Source organism: Mobula hypostoma, chromosome 2, assembly GCF_963921235.1.
Source record: "Mobula hypostoma chromosome 2, sMobHyp1.1, whole genome shotgun sequence".
In the NCBI taxonomy this organism is placed as follows: domain Eukaryota; kingdom Metazoa; phylum Chordata; class Chondrichthyes; order Myliobatiformes; family Myliobatidae; genus Mobula; species Mobula hypostoma.
Genome location: NC_086098.1, coordinates 235,189,009 through 235,203,048, shown reverse-complemented (window position 1 = coordinate 235,203,048; position 14,040 = coordinate 235,189,009). Strand labels below are relative to the sequence as shown.

Genomic DNA, 14,040 nt, shown 5'->3' with positions numbered 1-14,040 from the left:
TGGCATGTCACCAAATGCACTTGCAAATTTTTACAGATGTACTGTGGAGAGCTTTCTAACTGAGTGCATCTCAGTCTGGTATGGGGGTAGGGGGCTACTGCACAGGATCAAAATAAGTTGCTGAGAGTTGTAAACTTAGTCAGCTCCATCATGGGCACCAGCCTCCGTAGTACCCTGGACATCTTCAATAAGCAACGCCTCAAAAAGGTGGCATCCATCATTAAGGACCCCCATCACCAAGGTCATGCCTTGTTCTCATTGCTACCATCAGTAAGGAGGTACAGAAGCCTGAAGACACACACTCAACGATTCAGGAACAGCTGCTTCCCGTCTGCCATCGGATATCTGAATGGACATTGAACCCACGAAGTCTACGTCGCTACTTATTTATTTCATTTTTGTACTACTTACTTAACTTAACTATTATATGTACAAGACAAGCTTTTCACTGTACCTTGTTACATGTGGCAATTACACCAGTTGTTGGGAAGCCAATGAAAGTGATCACCCAATCTCGTTGTACCCCTACAGCCGCCAGGGTCATCTCCCTACATACCACTGTAATAGTCTCCCCGATCAGCAGTGCAACACCCCTCCCCTTTGACACAGCTCAGCACATGGAGCCGTCAGACCTGTCCTTCCTTCAACTACATGTTCCCTAATTCAGACCCTCTTGTACCTCGCCCCCAGGATGAATGATGCAAGAGTCTCGGCCTGAAACGTCGACTCGTTTCCATGGATGCTGCCTGACCTGCTGAGTTCCCCCAGCGTTGCTCCAGGCAGCTTTCAATCAACCCTCCTGCCAGCATAGCTCATTCAAAAAAATAGACGGAAGTGTACGCAGCGCCTTTTGATTAGTGCATTAATCAACCCGCCTCTCCGCAAAGCATTTCGGGAGTTAAAGTCGTGTGCACGGCTGCATGGGAAGAGAAGTACTGTAAACTACACTACCCAATAGCCAATGCGACACGAGCATGCGCAAGGCGCGCGGTTCGCATGACGTCAGCAGACTGGAGCAGGCAGGCGCTGAGCCACGTCCTTTGCAGATGGAGAAGAGGGTGAGTGTCGGTTCCCCCACCGCCGTTCATCCTGGCTCTGTGTGGGTGGCCGCTGGCAGGCAGGGAGGGACGGACCGACGGCGGGTGGGCCTGGGCTCCTGTTGCCGGTGCACTATCAGTAATGACTGGCAGAAGATCGGCGTAACGCACAAACTGCTGGAGGAACTCAGCAGGCCAGGCAGCATCTATGGGAAAGAGTACAGTCACCGTTTCGGGCCGAGAGCCTTCGGCAGTCCTGACATCAGTTGTGGGAAGGTTATTGGAAGGTGATCTAAAGGAACGGGATAGATGAGTATTTGGATAGACGTGGGCTGATTAGGAATAGTCAGCGTCGTCTTGTGCCTGGTAGGTCGTGTCTAACCAACTTTATAGAGCTTTTCGAGGAAGTTACCAGGAAAGTTGATGAAGGCAAACCAGTGGTCGTTGTCTACATGGACTTTAACAAGGCCTGTTACAAGGTTCCGTATGGGACGCTGGTCAGGAAGTTTCAGTCGCTTGACATTCAAGATGAGGTAGTAGATTGGATTAGATATTGGCTTTGTGGAAGAAGCCAGAGAGTGGTAGTAGGTGGTTTCCTCTCTGAATGGAGGCCTGTGACCAGTGGTGTACCACAAGGGTCGGTTCTGAGTCCGTTGTTTTTTCTCATCTATGTCAGTGATCTGGATGATAATGTGGTTAAATGGATCTAAAATTTGTGGATGACACCAACATTGGGTGTGTAGAGGTCAGCGAGGAAGACTGTCAGAGTTTGTGGTGGGGGTGGGGGAAGATCTGAACCAGCTGGAATAATGGGCTGAAAAACGGCAGATGGAAGTTAATGCAGACAACTCCGAGATGTTGCACTTCAGTAGGACCAACCAGGGTAGGTCTTACACAGTGGGGCATTGAGAAGAGCAGCAGAACAAGGGGATCTGGGAAAACAGGTCCATAATTCATTGAAAATGGTGTCACAGCTAGACAGGGTCATAAAGAAAGCTTTTGGCACATTGGTCTTCATAAATCAAAGTACTGAGTTCAACATATTGTAAGTTGTTTATGGAGAATGTGGTTGAGCAGAATAGTAAATTAGCCATGATGGAATAGCAGAGCAGACTCTGGGCTGAATGGCCTAATTCTGCTCTTATGTCTTATGATCTTATGATCAGTGCATTGCAAATCTATTTTATGCGGACTTACATAATGGAAGCAGCACATGTCAATAACCAGCTCCAACCACCTAATCCTTACAGTAAAGACCTTGCTCTCCACTGAATCCGTTCCAGAGACTCCTACTGACAGAAGCTCAGCTGGATCGACTACGCAGGTATTGTCACTGCATGGCAGTGCGCAGGCTGCGTGAGCGATTCACCTGATACTCCAAAGCCTTCCCACCATCCGGGGGCACGAGTCAGAAGAGAGATGGTCCCCTCATTCCTGACTGGGATGGGTACAGCTCCACACCATCCGGTACTGAGCAACCCCCTCAATGGGACACCGCTGCCTGCAGCCGTTCTGTCCACGAAGCCCACGATGGGCTTCATTAACAAAATGCAGTGTGTTTGTGGTTACTGCCCAGCCCATGAAGGGCAGAGAATCGGGTGTGGAGTAAGTTCGGTACCTCGTACCCCTCTCCTGTTGCGCACGGTGCTGAGTTGTTCCTTTGTCATTGTTGAGCCCAAATCCTGGAGCCCCCTCCCCAGCGGCTTCGTGGCCACAAAGACCGCAGCTGCTAAAAGATGGGGCACGATCATCCTCTCGAGGGCATCCAGGGAGGGAGGGGCAATTAATGTACGGATGACAGTGACCACCGGCGAGGTGGGAGACAGGCAGAGAAAGATGCGTACGTCCCTGATGGTTGCATGAGTCAGGAAGATGGTTGGTATACAACCATACAGCACAGGAACAGGCCATTCGGCCCATAATTCTAGTGCCAGGATGCCAAATTAGAGCCCTTCCACCTACATGTGCTCCTTATCCCTCATATTCACAGGCCTATTTAAAAGCACCTCGAACACCACTTTCATAACTGTGTCTTAAGCCACCTCCCCGGGCAACACGTTCTCGTTCTTCGTGCAAAAGAAAAACACGTGCTCTCACATTTCCTTTAACCTCTCTCCTTCTCGCCTTAAGTCTGTGCGCTTTAGTATTTGATAATTCTTCCCCGGAGTTCAGATTCTGGCTGCAGTATTCTGCTGTAGTTAAACTCCATTGTGGACTTTTGGGACTGTTGACACACTCTCTGTTGAAAGCAGCTGTTATCCCCTCTCCCACTCTGCCCCATGGATGGGGTTGGTGTTAGTGCCCGCGCTCCATTCTCTCTACCCTCTACCCAATCCATAGACGAGGTTGAGGTTGGTATTGCTGCCCACTCTCCACTGTCCCCACCCTCTGTAACAGGAATTATTCCCAATCCACAGGCGAGGATGGTGTTAGTGCCCACTCTCTGCTGTCTCCACCCTCTGTAACGGGTGTTATTCCCAATCCATAGACGAGGTTGAGGTTGGTATTGCTGCCCACTCTCCGCTGTCTCCACCCTCTGTAACGGGTATTATTCCCAATCCACAGACAAGGTTGAGGTTGTTGTTAGTGCCCGCTCTCCGCTGTCCCCACCCTCTGTAACAGGAATTATTCCCAATCCACAGGCGAGGATGGTGTTAGTGCCCACTCTCTGCTGTCTCCACCCTCTGTAACGGGTGTTATTCCCAATCCATAGACGAGGTTGAGGTTGGTATTGCTGCCCACTCTCCGCTGTCTCCACCCTCTGTAACAGATGTTATCTCCACCCTGGCCCACAGATGAGGTTGTTACTGGTCACGGTGTGCTGTCTGCTCCTCGCTGCCACCAGGGGCGAGGATGGCGCAAGGCTTCTGGCCTCCAAGTCCCTGTTGAACAATTACGCCGTGGAAGGGAGAGACTTGACTCTGCAGTACAGCATCTACAACGTCGGCTCCAGGTAGGACACAGAGTCTGTCTCCACCCTGCCAGGAGTCGGCAAATCCGACGCTGCTGTCCACTGGCTCCTGTCCCGGGCTGACCCAGCAACTTGCTGGACATGAGCACAGCTGACCAAAACCTCGGTCAAAGCTTGTCTGGGCTTCGTGGAATATCCGAAGGGTGACGGGTTGGTACTGGGAGGGGATGTTTGCAGACAGTACAGAGGGATTGATCCCTGGCAGGAGGGAGGTTGCTGAGTTGGTGCCAAGCTGTACGGTACTTTCTGATGAGATGGAAAACCAGCTATCCTCTTGTGTGCTGTGAAAATCCCATTGCAGTATTCCAGAGAGGAGCAGGGAATGTCTCCCACATAGTAATATTTAATATTTCTCACTCCCTAGTGACCTACCCAACAAAGCAGTAGTTAGGTGGATTTTTGGTTGTCGGGGAAAAGACAGGCAGATGGAGCTGAGTCCAAGGCCAGATCAACCATGATATTATTGAATGGCAGAGCAGGCACAACAGGCCTGATGCCAACTTTTGCTCCGACTAACTGTGTGGTGTGCTGACTTGAGTAGCTTCAGGGTAGGAAGTAAGTGTTTCTGGCAGGGGAGACTGTCACCTACCCTCTCAATGTGAAATTTTGCACTATGTCTGTCCCGGACAGCGCTGCACTGGACGTGGAGCTCAGCGATGACTCATTCCCACCCGAGGACTTCGGAATAGTATCCGGAATGTTGACAGTGAAATGGGACCGAATCGCTCCGTATCCTTTGCACAGCCGTCCTGGTCCTGTGGTGTGTGTGGGACTGACCGTCCTGGTGTTTGTGTGAGAGAGAGGGAGACTGTCCTGGTCTGATCTGGTGTGTGTGAGAGAGAGAGAGACTGTCCTGGTCTGGTGTGTGAGAGAGAGAGAGACTGTCCTGGTCTGGTGAGAGAGAGAGGCTGTCCTGGTCTGGTGTGTGAGAGAGAGAGAGAGAGACTGTCCTGGTCTGGTGAGAGAGAGAGACTGTCCTGGTCTGGTGTGCTGGTCTGTGTGAGTGAGAGACTGTGACTACTGGTATGTGTGTGTATGTTAGAGAGACGGAGACGTTCTTTGTCAGGTGTGTGTGTGTGTGTGAGTGAGTGAGAGAGAGGAAAGAGTGTCTGTCCTGACCTGATCTGGTTTGGGGTGTGCGTATGTTTGAGAGGGGCTGTTGCCGGTCGGGTGGGTGTGGTTCGTGAATCTGTATTGGAGAGAGGGTTGGAGAGGTTTCAACGTGGCATTGAGGGTGATTTATTGCCACAGTTGGGGAAGGAGTTCGGAATGAGGTTCTCAAAATCGTTCAAACATTCCTTCCACACTCACTGGGGTTACGGGCCAGAGATTCCACTGGAACGTGAGAATGGTGTTGGACCTGTCACCCGGGATGGCGTTTGGTGTGTAGTTAGAAGTCTCAGCGGTTCGAGCATCCGTCCTGACAGGGTTTCGATACAAAACATAGACAGTTCCTCTACCCCTTCCCTCCTTTCCCCCTACAGCTGCAGCATGATCTGCTCCGTTCTCCAGCATCTGCCATACCCTTGGGGCAGAGTGCCTGGCATCATGTGTCCTGCCCAGTGTAGCTGAGTGGACACAGGTCCCAGATACCGGGGTTTTGGAACTATAGGAGATGCGAGCATCATTCAGCCATTTGGTCATCAAGTCTGCTTTGCCATTTGATCATGGCTGATTTATTTTCCCTCTCAACCCCATTCTTGCCTTCTCCCTGTAACTTTTTATGCCCTGACTAATCAAGAACCTATCAAACTACGCTCTGATTATACTCAATGACTAGGCCTCCACAGCTGTCCCATTTCAATGAATTCCACAGATTCACCACCTTCTGACTAAAGAAATTTCTCCACAACTCTGTTCTAAGTGGACATCCCTCTACTCTGAGGCTGTGCCCTCTGGTCCTAGACTCCTCCACCATAGGAAACATCCTCTCCACAGCCACTCTATCCAGGCCTTTCAACATTCAATAGGTTTCAATGAGATCTCCCCCTCCCCACCCCTTACTCTTCTAAATTCCAACCACTGCAGGCCCAGAGCCATCAAATGCTCCTCATACGATAACCTTTTCATTCCCAGAATCATTTTCATAACCGTCAGCACATCCTTTCCTAGAGCTTCAGTATTACATCCTGTCACAGTCTAGTCCTCTTGAAATGAATGCTAACATCACATTTGTCGTCTTCACCACTGACTCAACCTGCAAATTAACCTAGGGAATCCTGCATGAGGACTCACAAGTCCCTTTGCACCTCAGACTTCTGTATTTTCTCTCCATTTAGAAAATAACTTATTGGTTTTCTCCTTCTATCAAAGTGCATGACCTGGTACAGGTGTGGTTATCCGGGAGGCAGGAATTCTCCCAGAATTCCCACAATTCATTCCTCTATGTACTAAGAGATGAAGAAACATGCTGGCTACTTACTTCGCTCAAGCTTGATTAGCCAAAGCCTCCCCGCTCTAACACTAGTCCATTCTGACAATGGCCACTCCACTTGTCCCTGCCTTATTTTTATTTGCCCGTGCTAATGAATTGGTATTTTATTGGGCTGCCAGAAAGGGCTACTTTTTAAATTACTCACCCGCATCTGTGTGGAGCTTCCTCTATCAATATGATAGGGCTGCCGGAAAAATCTAAGCGCCTGCAAGCACCCCTTTTTAAATCGCTCGCCCCCTACCTTTACCTCTGTTTTGGCCCAGGGGAGGACATCCGGTTTGTTTGCCAGTACTGCAATGGCATTGCAAAATCTCGCTGTGCACAACCTGCCCGGTGATCCCACTAGAAGGTACCTCTCTGACCAGAGCATTTAAGATGCACTGAGGTGGTGTTTTGATGCCGTGTAAAGCCAGCAGTGGAGGAGGAAATTGTGGCTGTATTCTGGTAGTGTCCTTGCTGAGTTAGCCTTGTGTCGGGCTCCTTGACGCACTTCACGCAGAGCTAGTAATGTTACCCACACCGTGGTGCTGCGGCCTTTGAAGGCTGGCTACTTCAACTTCACTTCGGCAACTGTTTCCTACCTGGCCCAGGAAGGTGGTCCGGTGGTGGTAAGTGCTCTCCCTCTCCCGCACGGGGCTCGGGACCGTACAGACCATGGGGAAGGTGCTGGAGTCGCAGCCGGGCTGAGGGTCAGGCTTTGTTCCTCACTGGAGTAACCGAGGGTGAGAAGTGACTGACCTGATAAAGGGGTACAAGATGATAAGAGGCATAGAGTAGACAGCCAGAGACTTTTTACAGAGTGGCAACGGCATTGAGGCTACGTGGATAAGGAGGCCATGCTTGCTTTCATTGGTAGGGGTCTTGAGTATAAAAGTAAGGAAGTCATGCAGTCAGATGGTGTGGTGTTTGTCCATCGTCGTCGTCGATGAGGACCTCGACACCATAATGATGGTGTCGAGACTAGCGCGTGATTTGGATTTAAGTGAGGGAGAGTTGCGCAGCGTCAGCCTCACTCTCTCTTCCCAATTCCCATCTGGATCCAGTGCAAGACAGAGTCGAAACGGCTGGAGATGGGACTAAGCACAGTGGATGACCAGGACGTCTTCTGTGTCTTGTCCTGCTCTACACGTTCCACAACGCTTGCAGAGACCGTCTTCTTGACCGTTGGACCTTCCATTGGTCTCGTCCGCTCAATCTGCCGGAGTCTGTCTTCACGTGCTGGGATAGACGACTCCCTATCTCACCGAGGGTTTGAGACCCGTCGGCTACCCTCACCTGGTTTAGCCGGCTTGTCGAAGCCGTTGCCCGGGGTGTGGCCACTGTCGCATGCAAACAGCTACGGGGAGCCACAGGTGAGAGCTGAGTGCCAGGTGGGGACCAAAGATGGACCAACCACCTTGAAAAGGACGTGACATGTTCCCCCACCAGAGGTGCTACCCCTCCCTGCCACCCCGTACACCCCAGATATAAAACTCCTGTCAGACCATACTTTTGTGCAGTTCTGGTCACCCCATTACAGGAAGGACGAGGAAGCTCTGGAGAAGGTGCACAAAGAGGTTCCGCGGGATGCTGGGCGGTTTGGAGGAAATATTTATTTATTTACTAAGATACAGGGCAGAGCGGGCTCTTCTGGCCCAACAAACCACGCTGCCCGGCAACCCCCGATTTAATGCCTGCCTAATCACAGGACAATTTACAATGACCAACTGGTACGTCTTCGGAATGTGGGAGGACACCGGAGCACCTGGAGGGAATCCACGGGGAGAACGTACAGACAGCGGCGGGAATCTATAAGGAAGGTTTGGATAGACTTTTGCTTTCCCAGAGCATCAGAGGCTAAGGGCAGATCTGATAGTTTAAATTATGAGAGGCATAGATTAAAGATAGACAGTCAGAATGTTTCCCTCAGGGTAGCAATGTCAAGCAGCCGTGGATGTGATTTTCCAGGTTAGGGAGGGGGTGAGGAAGAAGTTTTTGTTTCTTTGCTCAGAGAGTGTAGGTGTCTGGAATTGATGACCTGGGGAGTGGTGGATGCAGGCAGTCTGGTGGAGTTTGAGGGTCTTAGACATGCTAATATGAAGGGAATGGAAGGTTATGGGGGACAGTGAATGTCAATTGGCATCAAGACTGGCACACAATGAATGTTCTATGTTTGCCCTCCATGTGAAAGGCTAGGCCGTTGTTCATGGGGGCCGTCAGAACTTGGTCAAGAAGTCTTATTTAAAACAAATCGTTGTGCAGTTGGAGGCCACAGTGGTCGATGGATTGATTTATCTTATTTGTCAGACTTTGGGTTCCTCCAGATTAACCGGGTCCGACATTAGTGGTTTCGTACTTCTGTTCATGTGAAGTAGGTGTAGGTAGTTCTGTAGTGGGGAAGGTGCGTCTGGTCAGGCTGTTGTCCAGACTGTGACCCCTCTCTCTAGTATCTCAACCCATCACAGAATGGGGTGTGTCCTATCAGCCTACAATAACCTCCTTGTGTCCTCTTCTTCAGATGGGTTACACCAGCGCTCCAGGACAAGGTGGCATCCTAGCACAACGAGAGTTCGACCGGCGCTTCTCTCCTCATTTTGTGAGTTTCCAGGCTTCAGGTGAAATCTTGCTTTGGCAGGTCTGGGAATTCCAGCTCAGGGCAGTGGGCCAGGGTGCCATCTCCACTCTGGCCATTACCTTTGAGCCCCCTGGACTCTCCTTTGCCACCGGTGCAGAGGCAGTGTTGCAGAGCTCAGGGTAACCCACATAACACCCGACTGCCCGAGCAGCGCTGTCTCTCTAATCCCAGCTGCCCAACCCAGCACTGTATCGCGTCCGTCCCGCCCACTCCGTGTCCGGGCAGCCTGAGAATTTCCACTTCACCGCTGCCCTCAACTGTCACCCTCTTCCATCGCCTGCTCTCCGTGCAAAATAACTCTCCGTTTACCGATTCCTGGACACAGGGGAGGCAACTGCCGGGAGCAAACAACCCCCAGGGGCAGGTGACAATAATCTGGGATGACTGGACGTAGCAGGGACAGCTGCAGGGAGCGGAAACCCAGGGGCAGGTGGCAGTGATCTGGGACCACTGGACAGTTGTGATCCTGATCTAGACAAATGTTTCCAGGGGTAGCTGGAGGTGTTGGAACAGGGAAGGTTAGTGCTGTGGGGAGTATGATAATGGTGTGATTAATTTGACAGTCCGGTCCCTCTGGAACTTTGTTACCGCACTGGAAGGTTCTGATCCCCGTCGATAACTAAACAGTTTCCCCACATATTCCACTGGTGTACTGGTGACCAGGAGACACAGAAACTCTCTGACCCCCCCCTCTCTCCTCCATGGAAGTTGAGTCCGTAGGTTGTGGGAACAGTTCAGCGATGGGGGTGAGTGACGTTATCCCCACCAGTTCAAGAACCTGGTAGCTGAGGAATAGTAGCTGTTCCTGAACGGTCGAGATTTCCGACCAATTGGATTATGGAAAGACGGTGCTGGAGGTTTGGACGGGAAGGGCCTGTGAGGTGAGGCAGCTGGAAAAGCCATGAGTGAGCAGTCTCCACAGCAGCTCCAACTTGTCGAAGTGAGTCCGTTCTACCGTCAAAAGTGGGTCCGCTGAATGCAGCGAGTACCCTCCTCTGTCACACCCGCCCCACTACTACACACTCAGATTTCTGAGTTATGTATCACCTGCACTGTGTCAAAACACATTATCCGCATTAACAACCAACACACGAGGATGTGCTGGGTACAACCTGCAAGTGCCAATGCACATTCTGTGCTAATATGGAATGCCCACAATGTTCACTGTACACATCCATGGAGTAACTCTGGTTTTTATTCCAAAACAGTTGGACTGGGCGGCCTTTGGGGTCATGACCCTCCCTTCCATCGGCATCCCCCTGCTGCTCTGGTACTCGAGCAAGAGGAAGTACGATACGGCCAAGTCCAAGAAGAACTGAGCTTAATTGGATCGTTAGAAGAGGCTCCTCTCCCTGTTGTATGCGACTGTGATGGATTTGACCAGCAGACTCGCTCTCCAACTCTCTCCCAGTTACAGTGGCACACTGCTTTGGCTTCACTTTGAGGTGAATGTTAATCAAATGTTGAGAACGTGAACTACAAAGGCCATTGCCTATGTTAGCGCCGCGGGGCGGTCAGTGGTGGTGAAGTGGTTTGGTTGTTCTGAAATGCTTCACAACTCCCTGTGCTGGTGCTTCCTCGTGTCCGGTCGTTGACGTTCGTGGGACATCTACAAATTCCGCTTCCATCGGAGGGAGCAACCAAAACGATCTCTGCCGCATTGACCGCAGATAAACAGCACTCGGATCATTTGTCCCCTTCTCGCATGTATTTCTCATAATGACCACCTCCCTGTCACTTGTGATTCTTTGTCAAAAGCTGCTCAATCCAGTCCCCCTCCCTTGGGCTGTTTCTGTGCAAAATTCCTCTGCATGTTCTGCTCACTGGGTCAAATATTTTCTCCCCATCCTGCTGAGCTGGGACACCTTTCATTCCTATAATTGTATTATCAGCTCCCATTTCACTCAGATTGTATTTCAATTTTAAGACTTTTAGCTATAACACCTATTTCTCTGCGACAAATTCCAAGTTTTTTTTTAAGCAGGAGAGCATTGCGGGACCTTAAAGAATTATTCTCGTCCAAAAACAAGCAGAAGGGTGGGGTTCGGTTCTGTAGAACATTGCTTAGGATGTCAAATACTTTGCTCAGTTAGTACAACAGGGTGACATGTGTGCATTGTACATTTGAGGTTTTTTTTTAATAAAACCACTTTAAAATGAAATTGTCTTGGTCAATTTTTTAGTAAGACATTAGATCACATTTCAAAACTTCTCACTGGTTTCAAAAGTTTGAAGGTATTAACTATTATCTTGAATGTTACAATGAAAATTAAGATTTGGAGGATGCAATCCTCAAAAGTATTGTATGAATGCAGTCCATTATCTACACTAGATTTCTTTGCTAATTTGTTCATTTACAGTCACTCAAAAGAACACGGCAGTATACACTGAACGGATTCCTCCGTTGATAACTATTAGGAGCTAACACACAGTTTTATAGCACTGTTGTTGTATTGGTGGTGTTCTAATTGGTTCTATAATTCATTTAAATACATAATGTGTTACTCAGCTACACTAGTTTATTTTTGTACCCTTTTAATTATTCCCATGAAACTTCGGCTAAGTGGGGCATCTGCTTAATTGGGCCAAAATTTACTGGCCAAGGTGTGTCCCATTGAACCGGAAACCATTGTACTGAAAAATGAACCGGCGATTTTACTATCTGCTGGGGAAGTGGGCGAACTAAAGTCCCGAGACTGCAGGACCGAGGTCTGACTGCGGAAGGACGGACCCAGGGTCGGTTCCATTAACCCACGCCGATCAATGCGTCGAACAAGGTTAAGATCTTTGGGGCCAAGAATGGTAAACGAACAGACGCTTATCGCTATCTGTCTACGTTTAGCCAGTCTCCCTCTCTTGCTACGGCCGTGGGATGAGAGGTGCCGGCGTCTTGGGGCCTATGCCGTCGGGTTCCAGAGCGGTTGTTGCCGGGACTGGCTTCACTCGCCGGAGCGCTGAACTAACTGCGCAGCTTGTGGACTCCCTTTCGGGGACTGTGAATTGTTTGTTTAGTTGACCCAACCGAGGGAAGTCACAGCGGGTCTGGTCTCTGGCACTGAGTCTGACTCTCTGACTCAGAAGGGAGGGGGGAAGAGGCGAGCTGGGGTGTTAGGGGAACAGAAAGGACGTTCAGTGGACGAGAGCGAGTTTGAATTCGGTGGCTACCGAGAGATGCGGATTTTTCTGGCGGACGACGAAGCCGTGTCCCAATCTGCGCCCGGTCTCACCGATATATTGGAGGCCACACCGGCAGCACCGGATACAGTGCACGATCTCAACGGACCCGCAGGTGAAGGGTCGCCTCAACTGGAAGGACTGTTTGGGCCCTTGAATGATAGTGAGGGAGGGGGTGGGTGTAGAGGCGGGCGCAGCGCTTGTTCCACTTGCAAGGTAAGTACCAGGAGGGAGATCAGTGGGGAGGGACGAATGGACAAGGGAGTCGCGTAGGGAGCGATCCCTGTGGAAAGCAGGAAGTGCGGGGTGGGGTGGGGTGAGGTGGGGGGGTGGAGATGTGCTTGTGCTTGGTGGTGGGATCCCGCTGGAGGTGGTGGAAGTTAAGGAGAGTTGTGTGCTGGACACGGAGGCCAGTGGGTTGGTAGGTGAGGACGAGGAATCCTCTCCCTGGCTGGATGGCGGAAGGAGGAGATGGGGGCAGCGTCGACGGTGGAGGAAGGGAAGCCCCTTTCTTTGAAGAAGGGGGGTATCTCAGTAGTTCTGGAATGAAAGAGCAGATGTGACGAAGGAACTGAGAGCAGGGGGCGGCTTTTTACAAATGACAAAGTGAAACGAGTCCATACAGCTGTGAGAATCAGTGGGTTTATAAAAGATATCAGTAGATAGACCGTCTCCAGAGTTCATCAAGAAAGTGGGGGGGGGGGTTTGTCGGAAATGGATCAGGTAAATTTGAGGGCAGGTTGGAGATTGGAGGCAAAGTTGATTAAATCGACGAGCTCAGCATGGGCGCAGGAAGCAGTTCCGGTGCAGTTGTCGATGCAACGTAGGAAAAGTTTCCGAGTGATACCAGTGTAGGCTTGGAAACTTGGTTTTCAAGAGATATCGAGGCCCTGATTAAGAAAAAAAGGAGGTGCATAGCAGGTATAGGCAGTCGGGAACAAATGAGGTGCTTATGGCGTATTAGAAATGCAAGAGAACACTTAAGAAAGAAATCAGGAGAGCTAAAAGAAGGCATGATGTTGACTTATCAGACAAGACGAAGGAGAATCCTAAGGGATTCTACAAAAATATTAAGAGCAAAAGTATTGTGAGGGACAAAACTGATCCTCCGGAAGTTCAGAATGGTAATCTATGCGTGGAGCCAAAAGAGATGGGGGAGATCTTAAAATGATTTATTTTTGTATCTGTATTTACGCGGGAGGCGGACACAGAGTCTATAGAAGTGAGGCTACAGAGGAGGAGGTGTTTGCTGTCTTGAGACAAATTAGGGTGGATAAATCCCCAGGGCCTGACAAAGTGTACCCTCCGACCCTGTGGGAGGCAAGTGCAGAAATTGCATTGGCCCTAGCAGAGATATTTAAATCGTCCTTCTTGACAGGTAAGGTAGCGGAGGATTGGATGCTAGTTAATGTTGTTCCGCTGTTTAAGAAATGCCCTAAAATAAACCGGGAAATTATGGGCCGGTGGGCCTGACATCAGTAGCGTGAAAGTTATTGGAAAGTATTCTCATGGTGGCATTCGTTAGTCTCGCGAGACCATGGATCTGCGCCTGGATCTTCCCTCGGGATCAATAAAGTATGACTATGACTATGATTATGAAAGTCTTGCTTCAGTCTCTCCAGGGCGCAGGCCTGGGCAAGGTTGTATGTGAAGCACCTTCAATTACTCCAAAAGACTGAACTTTTGGTAAAAAAAATACTGAAAGGCTTTTATTCGCTGTACAATACGACCTCCACAGTGAGTGTCTGCCCCCGGACTGAGGGGGAGGGGCAAGACGAACACCTTTATACAGGACTCTGTGGGAGGAGCC

At 50.1% G+C, this 14,040-nt stretch overlaps 1 protein-coding gene across 1 annotated transcript; it reads left to right on the top strand.

Moving 5' to 3' along the window:
• The first annotated feature begins 967 nt into the window (after nt 1–967).
• ssr2 (signal sequence receptor, beta) lies at nt 968–11,212 on the top strand. Its single transcript, XM_063031841.1, has 6 exons — nt 968–1,058; nt 3,833–3,990; nt 4,639–4,737; nt 6,942–7,050; nt 8,940–9,017; nt 10,265–11,212. Exons 1-6 carry the CDS (start codon nt 975–977, stop codon nt 10,373–10,375), a joined length of 639 nt encoding a protein of 212 aa, XP_062887911.1. The 5' UTR covers nt 968–974; the 3' UTR covers nt 10,376–11,212.
• Nucleotides 11,213–14,040: the final 2,828 nt, after the last annotated feature.

Excerpts from the sequence above, each read along its gene's own strand:
- ssr2 (XM_063031841.1), top strand. The coding sequence starts at position 975 with ATGCGCAAGGCGCGCGGTTCGCATGACGTCAGCAGACTGGAGCAGGCA. Across the intron at positions 3,991-4,638 it reads ATCTACAACGTCGGCTCCAG|CGCTGCACTGGACGTGGAGC; the intron begins GTAGGACACAGA and ends TGTCCCGGACAG. Across the intron at positions 9,018-10,264 it reads GGCGCTTCTCTCCTCATTTT|TTGGACTGGGCGGCCTTTGG; the intron begins GTGAGTTTCCAG and ends ATTCCAAAACAG.